The 15,895-nt window shown below is 31.5% G+C and overlaps 1 protein-coding gene across 3 annotated transcripts in view; it reads left to right on the top strand.

Annotated features, from left to right (window-relative positions):
• Positions 1-15,895, top strand: part of heph (polypyrimidine tract-binding protein 1 heph) — a 583,478-nt gene that overhangs the window by 540,475 nt on the left and 27,108 nt on the right. For all 3 annotated transcript variants that reach the window (XM_085952127.1, XM_085952125.1, XM_085952126.1), the window contains one exon: positions 4,849-4,907. In XM_085952127.1, coding sequence (XP_085808253.1) covers positions 4,849-4,907 — 59 coding nt within the window. The remainder of the gene's footprint in view (positions 1-4,848; positions 4,908-15,895) is intronic.

Genomic DNA, 15,895 nt, shown 5'->3' with positions numbered 1-15,895 from the left:
TATTTACGCCTGGTAATATCATAGGAGTAAGATACCCAAGTATGAGGTCACCACGCACTCAAGTATGCTTTAACAAAGTATATATTGATTTTAATAAAAGTACCGATGGCAGTCCTAGTGCGTCCTCTGTAAAGACGTCTGATATTAATCCTTCACTTAAAACACCATAAATATTATTCCGGCCGTCTTCGACGCTATTCGTTTCTGATTTAATATTTGGTACTGCAACTCCATTTCCAAGTTATTGAGTTCCAAGATTTAACTACCAAGTTTTCAAGAGTATTTAATATACCAGTGGCTTATCTTAATGTCCTATCCTTATTTATTGAATTTTAGTAACGCAATGCTACTAAAAATTGACCGCTAGTACTTAGTGTACCATTCTATATATTTTATATGCATATACTTACGAGTATAAAAAGTATTTTCTATCATTATCAGCCTAGATCAACCCACTAACTATTGGATGAAGTCCTCTCCAAGGCGATTCTTTCCTCTCGATCGTACGAGTTACGTTGCCAAGTATGTTTGCATAACTCTCACTGTTTTAACAGTGGCCGTTTTCTATCTATTCGATCCACTGGATGGTCCATACATTGTCAGATTAACATACTTAATCTTTTGTTTTCTCTCTTATCAAATTGCCTGTGTCTTATGCGTAATGTTCAGCATGTACCTCTCCATACTACGATATTGTAGTTGCTATACCTACTTACCTTTTACTGATTATTCATATTTCGCAGGCCTGTGTGATTATTGGGTGTAGGTATGCACTGGTATAACACTGCGTTTTATGCGCAATTGGTGGTCACTTTTGAATACGGTAGCTAAAAGCACGTCAGCGTAACGTTGTTAAGCGAAGAATTTCCTTTTTTAGATAATAATTATTTAATTTGCAAAATTCATGTATTTATGTAAAATAATAAAAATACTAAGGTTTATTGTTAAAGCATACTGGTGCGAATCCAGCGGTTATATGTTCAAGTCCCGTCGGATGTCGTACTTTTTTCTGATATAGGTATGCAAGTGATGTTTTCAAATTATGTAAGTTCAATATATAGATTATACATTCTTAAATATTGTGAATTATTCGTTGAATAAAAGAAACAGTTTATAAAACCATATGTTGTCGAATGCAGATCATTTTATTTGTAATAAGCAAAATATTCTTGTTTTTTATGAAAAAAATAAGTTCGTTACCCAATAAGTTGCTTTTGTTTAAGACGATTGTTAAATATTGCTTATTTTTAATATTTCAATAAAGTTTTTCACATAATATTACATTCTAATTAATACATATTATTATTTCACAAAAATAACCCTTTAAAAGGGGGGCGTGTAACATATGTGCCCGCTTATGGCTCTCCGCCGCCGATACAATGGCTGAACGACGGATCGTAAAGCAATCCCGAGGGAATCGTTTCGGGAAAACATATAGCCGTTTCCACGTGCTCGTAAACCGTCTCGTCGCTCGCGTCGAGCCGGCTCGCCTCTACGGAATGCCATGCCGAGATTTGCAGTTAATAATTTCGACTGCGGCCATGTCGAACCCCTGTGCCTCGAGTATGTAGGTACAGACTTTACCTCGTCATTCATTATTCTTGCTTAAAATATTAGTTTTTCTACATGTTGTTTTTCAAACATTAATTATGTCGCTCTGCCTTTTTCCGAAAATGTATTATGTGAGACCAACTACATAAATTAAATTCAACTGTTTTTTAATAGATTTTTAAGAGCTTGCGTGAATTGACAGTATCCTTTTAACCAAAAAACCGGATCCCTCCGAACTATGTGAATTGGGTACCTACATTGAGTATTTTAATTAAAACAATAATATTACTACTTACTCGTACCATAACGACTATATGGAGTTTAAAGCTTATTCCCTAAATGTAATGTTATCGTAACCATGTTTTTGCATTGATCGCATTTTAGTTATTTGTTGGATATATAAAATGGTTACATAATATCGTCACTGTTCTGGCAGAAGACACTAATTCAAAAAAATTACATATTGAGTTAGTACCAAAGTGTTACTTATTTCAAACTTTACCGTCTGGAAACCTTCTTAATAAATAAACAGTCTTTATTTTAACGTCATCCTTTTTACAATTACTTAATAAACTCATATGATTGACCATTTCAAACATTTTAACAACTTCAAAGTCAAATGACTCAAAACTAGTATTCTCCAGTTAGTTTGTTCTGCCAGAACAGAGACGATATATTACGGAAATATTATAAATCTAATTATATCACCATATTAAATGATTCGATGGAAAACTAACTTTTAATCCTAAATAATTAAAACATCTGCTGACATATATAGTACAGGGTAGGTCACCAATACTAGCAAACTGAACATCTCCGCCATTTTAATTTAATTAAAAAAAATAAAAATGCAGGTCGAACCGCCAATCATATACACAAAAATGCTAAATATTTCGATTGATATATGTTGAACTCTATTGTTGCGATCCAATAAGTGTGAGAAATGAAGCACTACGCGTTGTTCTCAACCGTTAGATGATGATTCGGTTACAGTCCTCATTGAATTGTCGATCAGCTGGGAATATCGCCTACTTCTACAGTTTAATGCTTGTTGGGCCGCAATCACAGGGTTCAACCTGAAGCTCAAATGGATCAGTTATGTTCATTGATCATCATAAACTTAAAACATGTTATGCCAATCATTCTGCAAAAAAAAAAGCGACGGAGTTATTTAGTTATATTTTTGTAGATTGATGTTCCAACCTGTATGTATACTGTTATATTTGTCTAACTTTAATGTAGATATTATTTAGTATATAACTTTGAGAGTACGTTAAGTACATAATACGTTGATGCTGACTGTATAGTTATACCTCTTCAGCAAAAGGATAATTGAATGTTATATTTTTATTTATAAGCTAATTAATGTGTGTAAAATAATTTAAATTTTTAATTATGTCTGCTTTTCCAAACTTTTTTGTAGCTTTTCCACTTGGGAGTAACTTCCAAATTGAATTACTCCGATTACACGTCTCTATTGAATTTTATTTTGCTCATCTAACTATTTTTTTCTCTTTTTCTCTTAAATAAACTTACTAATGTAGGCACGCCAGTGTAAATCTGACTACAGTCGCTTTTAAATTTAAAATTTCTAAGACTGCCCTTAGCAGTGTAACTTTCAAAATAGTTTAAACTTTCAGGTGTTTTTATAATTAACATTACGAACAAATTGGTTATTAGAAGTTTCGTATTATTATATAATACTAATACATTCTGTTGTTTGATGTATCTATTTTCGTTATTTTTCATGTTTCGGTGGACTACAAAAAAAAATTACAGGAATTACGTTGATACAATATATAATGGATTCAACGATGATTTATGTCACATATAAAGCCATAACTCACTTATGACATAACGACATTATTATCGATTTCGTAACATCTATAATCTATCCATATATCAATATTATATTCCTGAATATTTAATATATTTGTGAATCGTTGGCTATAAATCATTTTGTTTTTATTTGTTTCTTGTAATAACAAAGTCGGCTACCTTTTTATTACACATTAGGTATTTCTATTATTATTCGTAGGTAATTATCAATTTTAAAGTTGATACTCAACATAATATAATAGTATGTCTATATCACAAATAGAAAATTAAATATGCATGTAGATACTTCTACAGTAGGTACCTACTTGACTATATACACCAACGATCTCATTTACGATCTCATCGGCTAAAGTAAATGTTTTCCCCCTGTTTTTTTCATCATTTTTTTTTAAACCAAAATCAGCTTAAATTTATCCTTCCGGTTTTCGGTAGCATATGCGAAATTTCTTTATAAAATTAAAATTATAGAATGATAGAGCACCAAACACTTTCTTTATGATACTGCGATATTGATGGAGTGGCTTATATTGTAGTTAGACAAACTATATTCAATATCTTTAAAACATATTTCTTTATATTATAATACAATTAGTATGAATTCATTATAGTGTTTTTTAACTTCTAAATATTCTTCAATACATGTATTATGTACTATTATTTGAAATACAAAATAAGTATTTAGTATTTTAAAGTCTGGTTTTACGGATGTAAAACTTGTTACAGAAGAATCTGTAGCATGTTGTTTGTACGCGTAAATGCAATTGTAACTGAAATCCACGTTCGATTGAATTTGAGACACTTCTATTGGTGGAAGCAGGATACATGGCCGGCTCTGTGCATTAACCCTGTCTCTCAAGTCATCTGACTTTTTTCCATGTTTGCATCAGGCTTCCAGCCCGCCTCCCTTGGCACTCTTTAACAACGAAACTTCCACTGGCATCTGAAAGTTGTAATTTAATTCACGGCTTTAAGCCATTATTTTTTTTATCATACTTTGGTGAGACGTTTTGTCTAGCCTCATTAAGAGCCACTTATATATGCTTTAAAATTTAATTTTGATTATGCACATTATTTTAAGTACAAAAGCAGTTCATATTAAATACACAATAATTCATGTGTCGTGTTATTTCCACGTATCTGATAGATATGGGAGATACAATTATGTACATTATTTGGTGTCTACAAAATCTTCAATACAAGATTTTTGCTAATACGTTATTAACATTGTTTCATAATAAAACTAATACCTACTTAAATAAAATTATTCTCTATCCATATTATAAAACTGCTCCTACTTTAGCTATTCTGCCGCAATTATATTTTATATACTGCAATACAAAATGCAAAGAATATCTTTAAGTGGGTACTCTATTTAATCTTTGCCTTTGATGTATATATTATTATGTATTAATAGCTCAGTATGATGTTTAATTTTGATATAATTGTTTTCTATTTCAGATTCATTCCAAGCCTTGATCCAGTATCCTGATACGATTTCAGCACAGACAGCCAAATCGGTAAGTTTCTTTTGTTTACTATATGACATATCGTCGCTAATTTTCTACAAACACGTTTCTCAATTTTTGTCAGTTTTGAGTTGTTTGATGTACTTAATGGATTCAGAATTTGAATACGCACATATTCCACTAACACGTATCTCAAAACATAATAGATTTAAGCAATTACAAAAACTCGTATCACAATAAAAGACTTTTCTAAATATTATAAACTCGTATCTCGAGTTACGTGTTTGTAAGTATACAGAATACTGAACTCCGACAGATGATTACACTGAAGCTCTTTCTCGTAAGTCAAGATCCGTTTACTGCAGTAATATTCACAGTATAGTTGCAACGCATTCTCGTATCTTCGACAATATGACTGATCGCTTGAAAGTATAGTGCGATAAATTGAAGAAACTATACTACTTAAATTTATGTTTCATAGAAGAAAATTTATTTCTAAATTAAAAACTGAAAGAATAAAGTTATTATTTGCCTCTCCTGAAAAGTTGTGTTTTTTGAGATACGTGTTTGTAGAAAATTACCGACGATATGTAAATGTAGATTATCAGATCGTTAGATATTTTTTTAACGTGAAAGGTAAACTGCGATATGTCCAAATTTGCTCAATGTACTTGTAATGTACTCAATGTAATGTAAATTCGCTTTCCATGCTCTTTGTCGTAGTATTAATTCATAATGTCTTTAAAACAACGAACATTTTTTTGATGTCTTCAGGTAACCAAACAATTAATGTAAGTCGAAATAAGTAAGTGTGTATTAATTAAGTGGGCATTAATAAAAACAAAAAACAAAAAACCAGGAATACTACGAAACAATAATATACCTTAGAAATCAAATGCTCGTAATTTAAATTTTCTCACTTATTAACATATACCATATAGGTACAAATATCAGATGTTTGTGAAGTTGGTAATATGAACTAACCATAGTCTCTAGCATGCAAATTCAATCGTTGCTGTAATTGATTCATATGAATAACCGAGAGTAAACTCATGTTCAACTCTGATTGAGTTGTTGTATCGTCAATGTGTACCTACAGTCTTACATTCGGGCTAATTGCGACGAATTGATACATTTGAAATGAGCCATGTTTGTAGGCTTGCCGCTTAATATTTGTAAAACATAATTTGTTTGGGTATTTTTAGTTGTTTGAGTTTTAAAAGTATCCCAGAAATGTTTCGGCGTTCCTTGAAGAATCTATGGATTTCAATATTTACACCACTCAATAACTTGGCCAGAGTTTCCAGTTTGTTTTTTAAACAAATAATACTGAACGCAAATAATGTATCCACAACTAACTGGAAGTATTTACGAAATAAAGTTTCATACTAAGTTTATCGTATCAAAATGCTAAATCAATCTTTGATGTTGGTCACAAATTTGTTGAACACTACGTTATTCAGTAATCATTTTCGTGTTATTGACTTTTAATCATATTCTAAATCAATTATCAAATACATTTATGAAGATCTGCTTTAAACGAATCCTTCCTAACTTCTTTAATTACGTATTAGGTTTACCCATTGATTATTTTTAATGTCAAAATGAATCATTCAGTTATATTGTGTGGGTTATTTAAAATCTTTAACCCTTAGCCCAAATTGTTTAACGTGGCATTGGATGTAGGTAATTACTTATTTCAAATATGGTTTTCGTTTCTCATTAGTTACTTTCATGTAATTCGGTTTTACCCGTGTTCTTCATAAAAGCGACATCAGCTATTTACCACTCACCCACTACTTAGTAGCCAAGCTCTAAATTATTCTTATAAAGTTAAAGAGGTTAGAAATGCTTTCATCTGAGACGCTTTTATAATGCCTTTCTGAAATTTTAATTCTAGATAGTTGTTTGTTCTATGGTTTTCTTATATACGTACAAATAATGGGTTATAGCTTATAATACAACCTTGTTCATAATATATAATGTAATTTCCTTATATATACTTGTCTTGAATTATATAAATCACATACCAGGAAACATGAAAATGCGTAAAAAGAAGCGAGAGAGTGAGAAGACATTAGACATACACGTATTAACGTAAATTATAGATTTGAAAAATTGGAGATATCATTTATTTTAATCGATTCGTAAAAGAAGTAGGTACTCACTATAATTCACAGTTACCCATTTATTAAATTTTTCTAACATGTAGCTACTCTTAGCCGTTGGTATTTTGATAATTTAATTAGGTATTAATTATTATCAATACTTTTTATATGCCATGTGCATACATTTTCCTTTTTTCGTTACCTTTTAAAATTAATTATTTTATAACGCATATATTCTCACAAAGAAGTATTATTTAGTTTTTTTTCTGTCCAGTGCCTGTTGTATTAAGCATTCCTTTAGAATCTGTTCTATTTGAGCGCAAATCTACTCACTCAATGTACCAACAGTGGCCAGTGGAGTTAAGATAGATCCCCGAGCCATTATTTTCACAGATTATGAATATTCCGATTACATAATCCCCTTTGTCATTCGCGCACAGTTATTTTATCTGGTGAAAGAGCTTACAGCCTTCTGCCCGCTATTTAATTTTGCAACACTACTATTGGCGACATATAATAATATGTAGTAAGCCTCATCCGAACGAAGGGAAAACTTTGTATAAATTCGTAGTGTTTACAGATCATTTGTGTACAATTCAGTGCTTTCCAAACTTTTTTTGAATTGCGACACACTTTTTCGGATCACAGATTTGACAAGCGAGGAGAGATTATACTTCAAAATGTGTTATAATTGGATGCTGGGTATTCTTTAAAAATATACTCGTATGTACTTACTTGTACTGTTGATAAATAAACATATATAATAAAGTTATCCAATATTCATAATAAGACATGCGTGCAGAAACGTCTTCAGAAAATAACACCTGAAATGAAAATTTTACGAAATTTGTCTCCATTTTGTCTAAACTTTGCTAAGGTAGCTTTTCTTATTGATGTTTAATAACCTAACTTTTCATTATCAAATGCTTTTGTATTGCCTCGTTAATAATTGAGGAGCTGACGCACATTTTAATAATCATCCCTATTGCAATATATGTAAAGTTCATTTTTTAACTATCTATGTAGTATGTACGTATAAAACATACCATATGTGGACACCTGGATATACGAAAGCGGAATATAGGAACAATGCTATTAAGACATGAATCCATATTTGAAACAATTAGACTTATTACAATGTAGGTATATATATACGGTGGCATCATAGGTGATTTGCGGGTGTATTGGATGTGTTTGCTGCAATGGCTGTTTCAATGTTGAAATACCAGTACAACCCCTATGGTGCCACTGTATACGGATTTACCTATAGAGTTAATTTAAACTTTTAGACTTTTAAAAGTATCGGATGTGTTTGCTGCAATGCCTGTTTCAATGTTAAAATATCACTACAACCCCTATGGTGCCACTGTATACTGATTTAAGTATAGAGTTAATTTAAACTTTTAGACTTTTAAAATCAGTGACATCCCGTGGGAGTAGGCAGATTGAGCGTCGCTTGGGGGTGGCAAATCGAGGAGAATCATGAGGTATATATAGAAATAGCTACCTAAACTTAGTAATAACGGAAATATCTTTCCATTAACAAAATCAGCTCACTGGTTGGAAACAAAATGTATTAATTAAGATACAAGGTTTAGCAGAACTGTATTTTTTTTCGAGTTCGCGATGTGTAGTTTACTTCCGTTGTCCTTGGAGGTCACGTCCTTGATGACTAGCAGTGACATGTGCAGATTTTCGAATTATAGGTAGGTACATTCTTACCGAATTTAAAATTTATCCAAATATTTTTCACTCGTGAGTCGTCAGGTGTATTTTTAAATGTATCTGAAACTGTGGACTCGCAATATTGTCTATTGAAGCAGAGGTGGTATTTAAATTAGATTTAGTGGTAGGTATATATTTTGTTAGTAATGTATCTATACAACACATTTGTTAGATATTTTAGTCATGAAAGGATGATAAAAAATACTGTATAAAAATGGGGCAGCATTTTGGCGCTGCCTAGGGGCGGCATTTTGTCTAGGGACGTCACTGTTTAAAATTCTGCTTATGCGATACTACATGTTTTTAAGCTCTTATTAGGTCAAAAAGATATGTGTATGTGGTTAGCGATTTTACTTTTTTTTAGTTTACCTTTAAAACGAAAATTTTGACGACCTTTGAATTAAGAAAAAATGGTTATTACTCAAATGAGGGAAGATGCAAGTACATAACTAAATTAAAATATTTTGTTTTTGTTTCTTTCTTTACAGCCTCGACATTACACTTGTCTAAATATTATTCCTTTTCGTTTTCTGATTTTTTTCAAAAAGATTTTCTTTGATATTGCGATCCCATTAATTACATTAGTGCAATGTCATGCAAGATAAGAAAATTCCATTGAAATGGAATTCCCCGGGACGGCTCGACGTGAATCAAGTCGCAAATATAATGCAATGAAAGCAATGATACCTGTTCTATAATACGATTCCGAAGTAAACCTCTCAAAGGATCCACTTTTCTATTTGTCCATAATGTAAACGTATTTAAATTTTACCTTCGGATTGCTTTTGTCAATCGTATTCATGCTCAGAATAAAATACTAACTCTTTTCAAATCAAGCACCAATTATGATTTCTCGAAACGAAAAAATGTTTATTTGACTCTCGAGTCTTTGTATTGTTCGTGTTATTTTTTTACCATGTTCGAACTTAAGAAAATCATTTAAATCTCCACAGAGTGGAAGTTGTATTAACAGATTTTTTTTTTTACGAGAAACGAATGTTAACCACTTACTCAACCAACCACCCAAATACATATTGAAAAAATAAGTGTATTTTTTTATCAGACCCCGGATTCGAATTTCATTTATACCGAATAATAACATTTCACAATTGACATACGCATTCACTTTTCGTGGATAAAATTAGGTATATGTATATCTATAATATTGTTAGCTGTCAATTATTATTGAAATAATTAAAATAAAATACAATTTATGGAAAAAGTCGACCTACAATTTTTTTTTAATTGTGATAATATTATAGTTCATAATTCAGTTGTCATTACCTATATCTATATCTTTTTTTACAGAATACGTAAAATAATTAATGTACCGGATAGATAATATTTTATAGACAGTTGTGTTACGGCTATTCTAGATTTTTCTAAAAAAAACAAAATAAAAAATAATGACTATCTTAAACATTTTTTGATATTATTAATTAGGAAAATCGGATTGCGAAAGAAGCGCTATCCTTTATATCTTTGAATAGAAAATCCATCTCGGTAAAACGTAAGCGGTGGAATAATTTATTAACTTCGTTTAGCAATCAATTTAAACCGATACCTTCTCTCTTTTCCTTCATTTGTTTTTCTCCTACTTTGTCTTTGTTCTTATATAACGAAAAACGCCCTTAGGCGAGCGGCCCTTTTGGTTTTGGTTTATTCTCCCGCGCTCTAAAGCAATCGATGTTGGTAGCCATTAAAACATTTCACATTTTAATATAGTGTTATTTTAATAACTAAAAGTCCACTATTCTTTATTGGTATCTAATTTTTAACCGATATTTCCATCAAACAACTGTTTATACATGTAATAATTAAGAACTATTTAGTTTTTTTGGTATTATTATCTTCACGACAACTTATCGATCTCTTGATGTTTGTGTGATATATTAGTATTACTCCCCGTTCATTGATTCATTCATTCATAATTGACAATTTTTTATATAAACGTAACTGCCATAACTACCAAAATAATAAGTATCCCACAATTAACTGTTTGGTGGATACAGTACGAACTACTTTACTATAACCAAATAACTGAAGATGCTCGTCGAAAAATAATTGGAAAGCGACTACACCGGATCGCCCAGATGGAAAAGTTTATTGATGAGGGCAAGACTTTTCAAGTGTTATTAGTTATTATAGTCAACAATGGTGGTTATATTGAAATATCTTTATTAATTAAAGCATGATATGATTTAGCACCAAAAACTAATAAGTAAGTAATACCAATTTGCAATGAATCGATATTGTGTATTGAATCGTAATATTCTATAGCTAATGCCAGAAGCAGACCTTTTCTCAAATTATTATTGACTGCTATTATCTTAACTTAGTTTATTATTAGGTAATTGAAATTGTTATTTATTTTTCATTCCTTTCTGTGCGAATCCGAATAAGTGTCTCACAGATGTCTGTTCACTATCAGACGGCTGTCTCAAAGAGATCGTTCGCGACTGTGCCAGCGGTAAGGCTTCGCCGATTATTCGTAATGAGCTTAGTATATTAGTGAGTCCCTTAATAATTTTACGGGCCCCCAGGCTTTCCCAGGAATTCGCAAATTGTAATAACGAAGTTATTGCCGTTTATTTTATTTGTCGAATTGAAATGATTGCCTCCGGCGTAATCTGATACAAACGCACGATTTTAATACTAGTTGCTGTGTATATTTTGAAAAGCTGCCAGATAAACTTCATAATTATTATATGAAATTTCTGCTGTTTGGCTAAAAATATACAAAAATAACTAAGTAGCTAGCTATTTAAAACATTTAGTAACCACCTGGCTCCTACACATTATATCTCGGGTACTAATTAAAATAACATTTTTCAGTAGATGTGTATTGTAATATTTTATTTAAACTACTTATTCTGGTTATCGAAATAGCTATTTGTTTGTAAATTAATTATTTTCGCTAAAGTTGGTAAATCCATTAAAAATTATTATACCGCTTGTTTATCGATATTGGAATCAAATAAATGTGATTATTAATGTCAATATTATACTTTTTACCTATTAACAATACGTACCCATTATACGTTTCAGTCTTATTATTATAATGTTTTTTAACCTTTTAAAGTCTTTGTACTGTCGGTCATATCTAAAATGATATAGCGTTGTCTACTGTTTCAAATTGACTTTTCTTACATCATTGCATTAGCAGTATTTTTCTTGTCCTAAGGGTATGGGATTATTAAATATCTAACGGTCAGAGTTTAAAGTTTTTCCATCACAATAATATGAATAATATATTATTATTGTAATATGAATCTTTAATTTACATTATAATCCAATGCTACTTGCGCCTTTTAACTGCTTCTGCCAGCACATATATTATGTATTGTGTAATAATACTAATAATACTGTAAGAGTATATTGTATCGTGTTAATAATTCCCTTTCGCCTGCCCGTTTGTCCCTTCCTTTGTTTTGTAATTATTTGCGCTTTGTTCTTGTAAAATTAAAAACTTTAAGGCCCTTTGCAAAGGTATTTTTTCACAATAGGGCAACGCAAAAATTGTGCGTGAGGACACAATTTTGAATCACACGAGTAGGCCGTTCATGAGAGTGGATAATTATTCATTAAAACCTTTAAAATTCTTTACATAGTCTTTACATCAGTTAGCTTTTTCCATTTTTGCACGAAAATAAATTATTATTCTCTTGTTCATTGTCACAATTTTTATTATACAAGATTTTATACTAATAATAATATGTATAATATATATTTTGGTAACTATGGTAACTACTATGTAGGTATGCCTACCTACTATATTAGCTGTATGAAGAATTTTATGTCGTAAACGCGCATGATATTGAACATGTCAGATGCTCAGGGCTTGTATTAAATCAAGAATGGAAGCATGGAAAATCAATTATTTACATTTATGAAAATGTAAGGCAGAAAAATGATGTCGTTCAACCACACCCGATTAAAAGAAAATTTTCAAAGCATTTCGATTACAAAGCACCCCCATAATATATAGATATACATTATATTATATGATATATTATGTAAATACTCAGTATATATTTGTAGAAGTAAATAATACCTATCATTAGTATAGTCCCAAGACAATGCCGCTCCAAAAACGTCTGACTTAAAGTGCCATTTTATTTTACCATGTAGGTCAGTGGCGAAGACTCAATACTAGGCGATTATTTAAAGCCTACCTTCTTAAGAAAAATATTTTTTAATTTTATATTGACATATTAAATAATATTATCACATAATAATATATTCAATATGCCCAACGACATCTATCGTATAATTGTCATAATAATTTTACGATCTTTTCCACTATTTCAATACGCACCATTTATGGCATGTCTCGAAGGTTTAAAAAAATAAATGACATCTCGTTTCGCTTCACATATTGTATGGATTACGTTCGCGTGAATCGAAAACTTTTTTTATATGAAGTTTGTTTCTCATAATTTCAAGACGTCTGCGGCGGCCCATATAAATTGGGAAGCTATTTAAGGAGCGCTTACATTTTACGTAAGTGCACATTTATTCAAAATAATTTATAAGGTAATTTAAAAAAATAATTTCTAGGGGATTCAATCACATATAAATATTGATTGTTGTTAAAAATAATAAATAATTTATCTCGTGATTTTTATTTGTCAGTTAGTTTATTCATAGACCACGACATTTTATTCAGCCAATTATGTAAGTTGAAATCTGATATTCTATCTAAGTCTGTGTTTTAAATATAGAAGTATTTTAAAATGTCTAGTTTACGGGTTAAATTATAAATTGTTATGGAACAGATTCACAACAACGGATATTTTCAATATATTTTGAGCGTATCTTGCGTTTATATTTAGGAAAATACATAATTCAAATTAATTGCTTAATTTTATACCATCGGTGAGCTTTTGAAATTTCATCGGTTTTTGTGTACCTACCTATTCATCAGTAGTTATGTCGGATTATCTTCTTATTTCCCGTAAATACATCTAGCATGTGTGCTTTCTCCACAGCCTACCTGTTTCTAAAAGTCACCCGTCGCCACTGATGTAGGTACATTTTATTGCATAATGTATGTTATTATTATCTGAAAGGTGAGTATAATGCGGTTAGCGTCAGCTGAAATTAAATGCGTTTGATTAATAATTTTCATTTTAAACAATCAATAAGTATCTAAAAATGTTAAAACTAATTTATTTTGTATACGTATTTGTATGATTGTATGATACCTTAATAACATGGAAAAATAATCAGAATTATGAACAATACATATATTATTTTCTTACAAAGAGTATTATTGTTTTTAGAGTTGTATTTATTTATTTTTAAATTCAGCAAAACGTATTTCATCTACGTAAGTATTATTCAAATAATATATTTATAATATTATTTTGTCTACGACAAACATATTATACAATAAACGCAGTTCGGGTATTATATTTATTAAATGAAGATAAATAAATATCACTATCTGAGGATCGATACTTCAATACTTTGATATAGCGACATGGGCGCGTGGCAATATTCGCGTCAAATGCTACTGCGATGTACCTACTGATGTACGATAAGTAGGGTTTGTTGCCGTAGTCTGTATGGGCGATGTTGAAATGTGGTCGCCAAAATCTACATCGGTGTAGGCGCAAAAATTGCCTCTGGTTTACTTTCTGAAAAGTAGGTTTTGGCAAGATCCTTGTGCGCTCTGCTCTGTTACCAAATTACTAATGCTCGGCTATATTTTTCTCAGCAGCACTTCTCGGATTCGCTCACCTCCCAACTTGCTTGTTGCCTGTCGGGTGATATGATCGCATATTGCATTGTGTGTGTTTATTTAGAAAATATAGCGATCACTGCTAATTTGACTCTTATCTTACTTAACACATGTGTTTCAAAATTTTCTTCCGTTTTCTGTTTGCCACCGCTCCATTGTGTATATTCAACACCCCTAATTACTTCCTAGTCTCCAGGGCGTAATCACCTACTTTGAGAAAAACTGATACAGTGCGAAGAAAAATTTCATTGCTGAACTGTACGAAATTTTAATTTAAATAATATCGTTCCTGAAGTCACCATTTGAATTGGATGTTGTACCACCTCTATAATTTTATAGTTTCAGACTAATACAAAACTCACAATCATCCCACCGTTTCATCTTATAATAATAAAGCCTTGCCGAAAGATTCTTGTAATCTGTTGCCAGCAAGAGTTAAAAATATGTCCTTGTCGTTGTCTTTTGAATGTTCCACGTTGTTTTTTTAATAACAAAAAGAGTCTACAGGAGACGCGTGTCTCTTTACTGCTAATAACCGCGACGTAATGACCCATTCAGGTTGTTGCCGCCATTATGTAAATTCGGCTCTATATTGCCACCGTTCTGATAAATTTTTAAATACCGATTCAGCGCCGGTATTAATTTTTAACTTTACGAGTGCTCCGCATTAACGTTTATTTTTCAGAGCCGTAAACTCACGACTCTTCCCAAGCCGCCGCAGTGTCCGGATCGCCGGATTATCTTATGTTTTAAGACTTTTGTTCTTGCTCTTACGGACTTCGGATATTCGCTAAGGAAATAATTTCCACTATAATCGTCGCCCACAGAGCAGTATAAATAGTCATTATGTTTCTCTTATTCAGCTGAGGCATGGTCTAAAAAGATCGTGACTAGGTGATGCGCGGATTGTGCAAATGACGCGAGCCGAACGAAATATAATTTGTCATAAAAATTCAACATGCGTCCTTTTAATGTTATGCTTATTATTATATTCGTATTAATAATAGTATATTCATTGACATGTTTTCTTTTTCGAGTACATGCGGAACGTTTTTTAGTCATCTTTACACGATTTAAGAATATATTCTTCCGACGTCATCACAAAACAAATTGACGTGCGAACAGATCGACTATCGCTCTTCGACTGGCAACGCGGCCGAAATTACGTCCCACATACTGTAGAAAATTATTTGCCGTTTCACTTATGTACGCTCTTAATTCGCACATAGACATATTATCTACTCTATAATATAAAAAGGTAAACTAAAATCTTCAACGTTTTTTGTCGCTTTCAATTTTTGCCAACTTTCCATATACCCAAAAACTTGAAATTCGGTACATAGTTTGCAATGTCGTGAGATTGAAGTTAATGTGTCCGCCCAACAACACCCGCCTTGTACCACACTCTGTCTTAATCAGCCGTATCATGGGAGCGTACGTTTGATGTGAAGCAACAGTAT

Source organism: Rhyacophila brunnea, unplaced genomic scaffold, assembly GCF_057557595.1.
Source record: "Rhyacophila brunnea isolate RB1 unplaced genomic scaffold, BYU_Rbru_1.0 scaffold_3, whole genome shotgun sequence".
NCBI classification, from domain to species: Eukaryota; Metazoa; Arthropoda; class Insecta; order Trichoptera; family Rhyacophilidae; genus Rhyacophila; species Rhyacophila brunnea.
The sequence above is the reverse complement of the archived record's forward strand: the minus strand, read 5'-3'. Positions and strand labels throughout refer to the sequence as shown.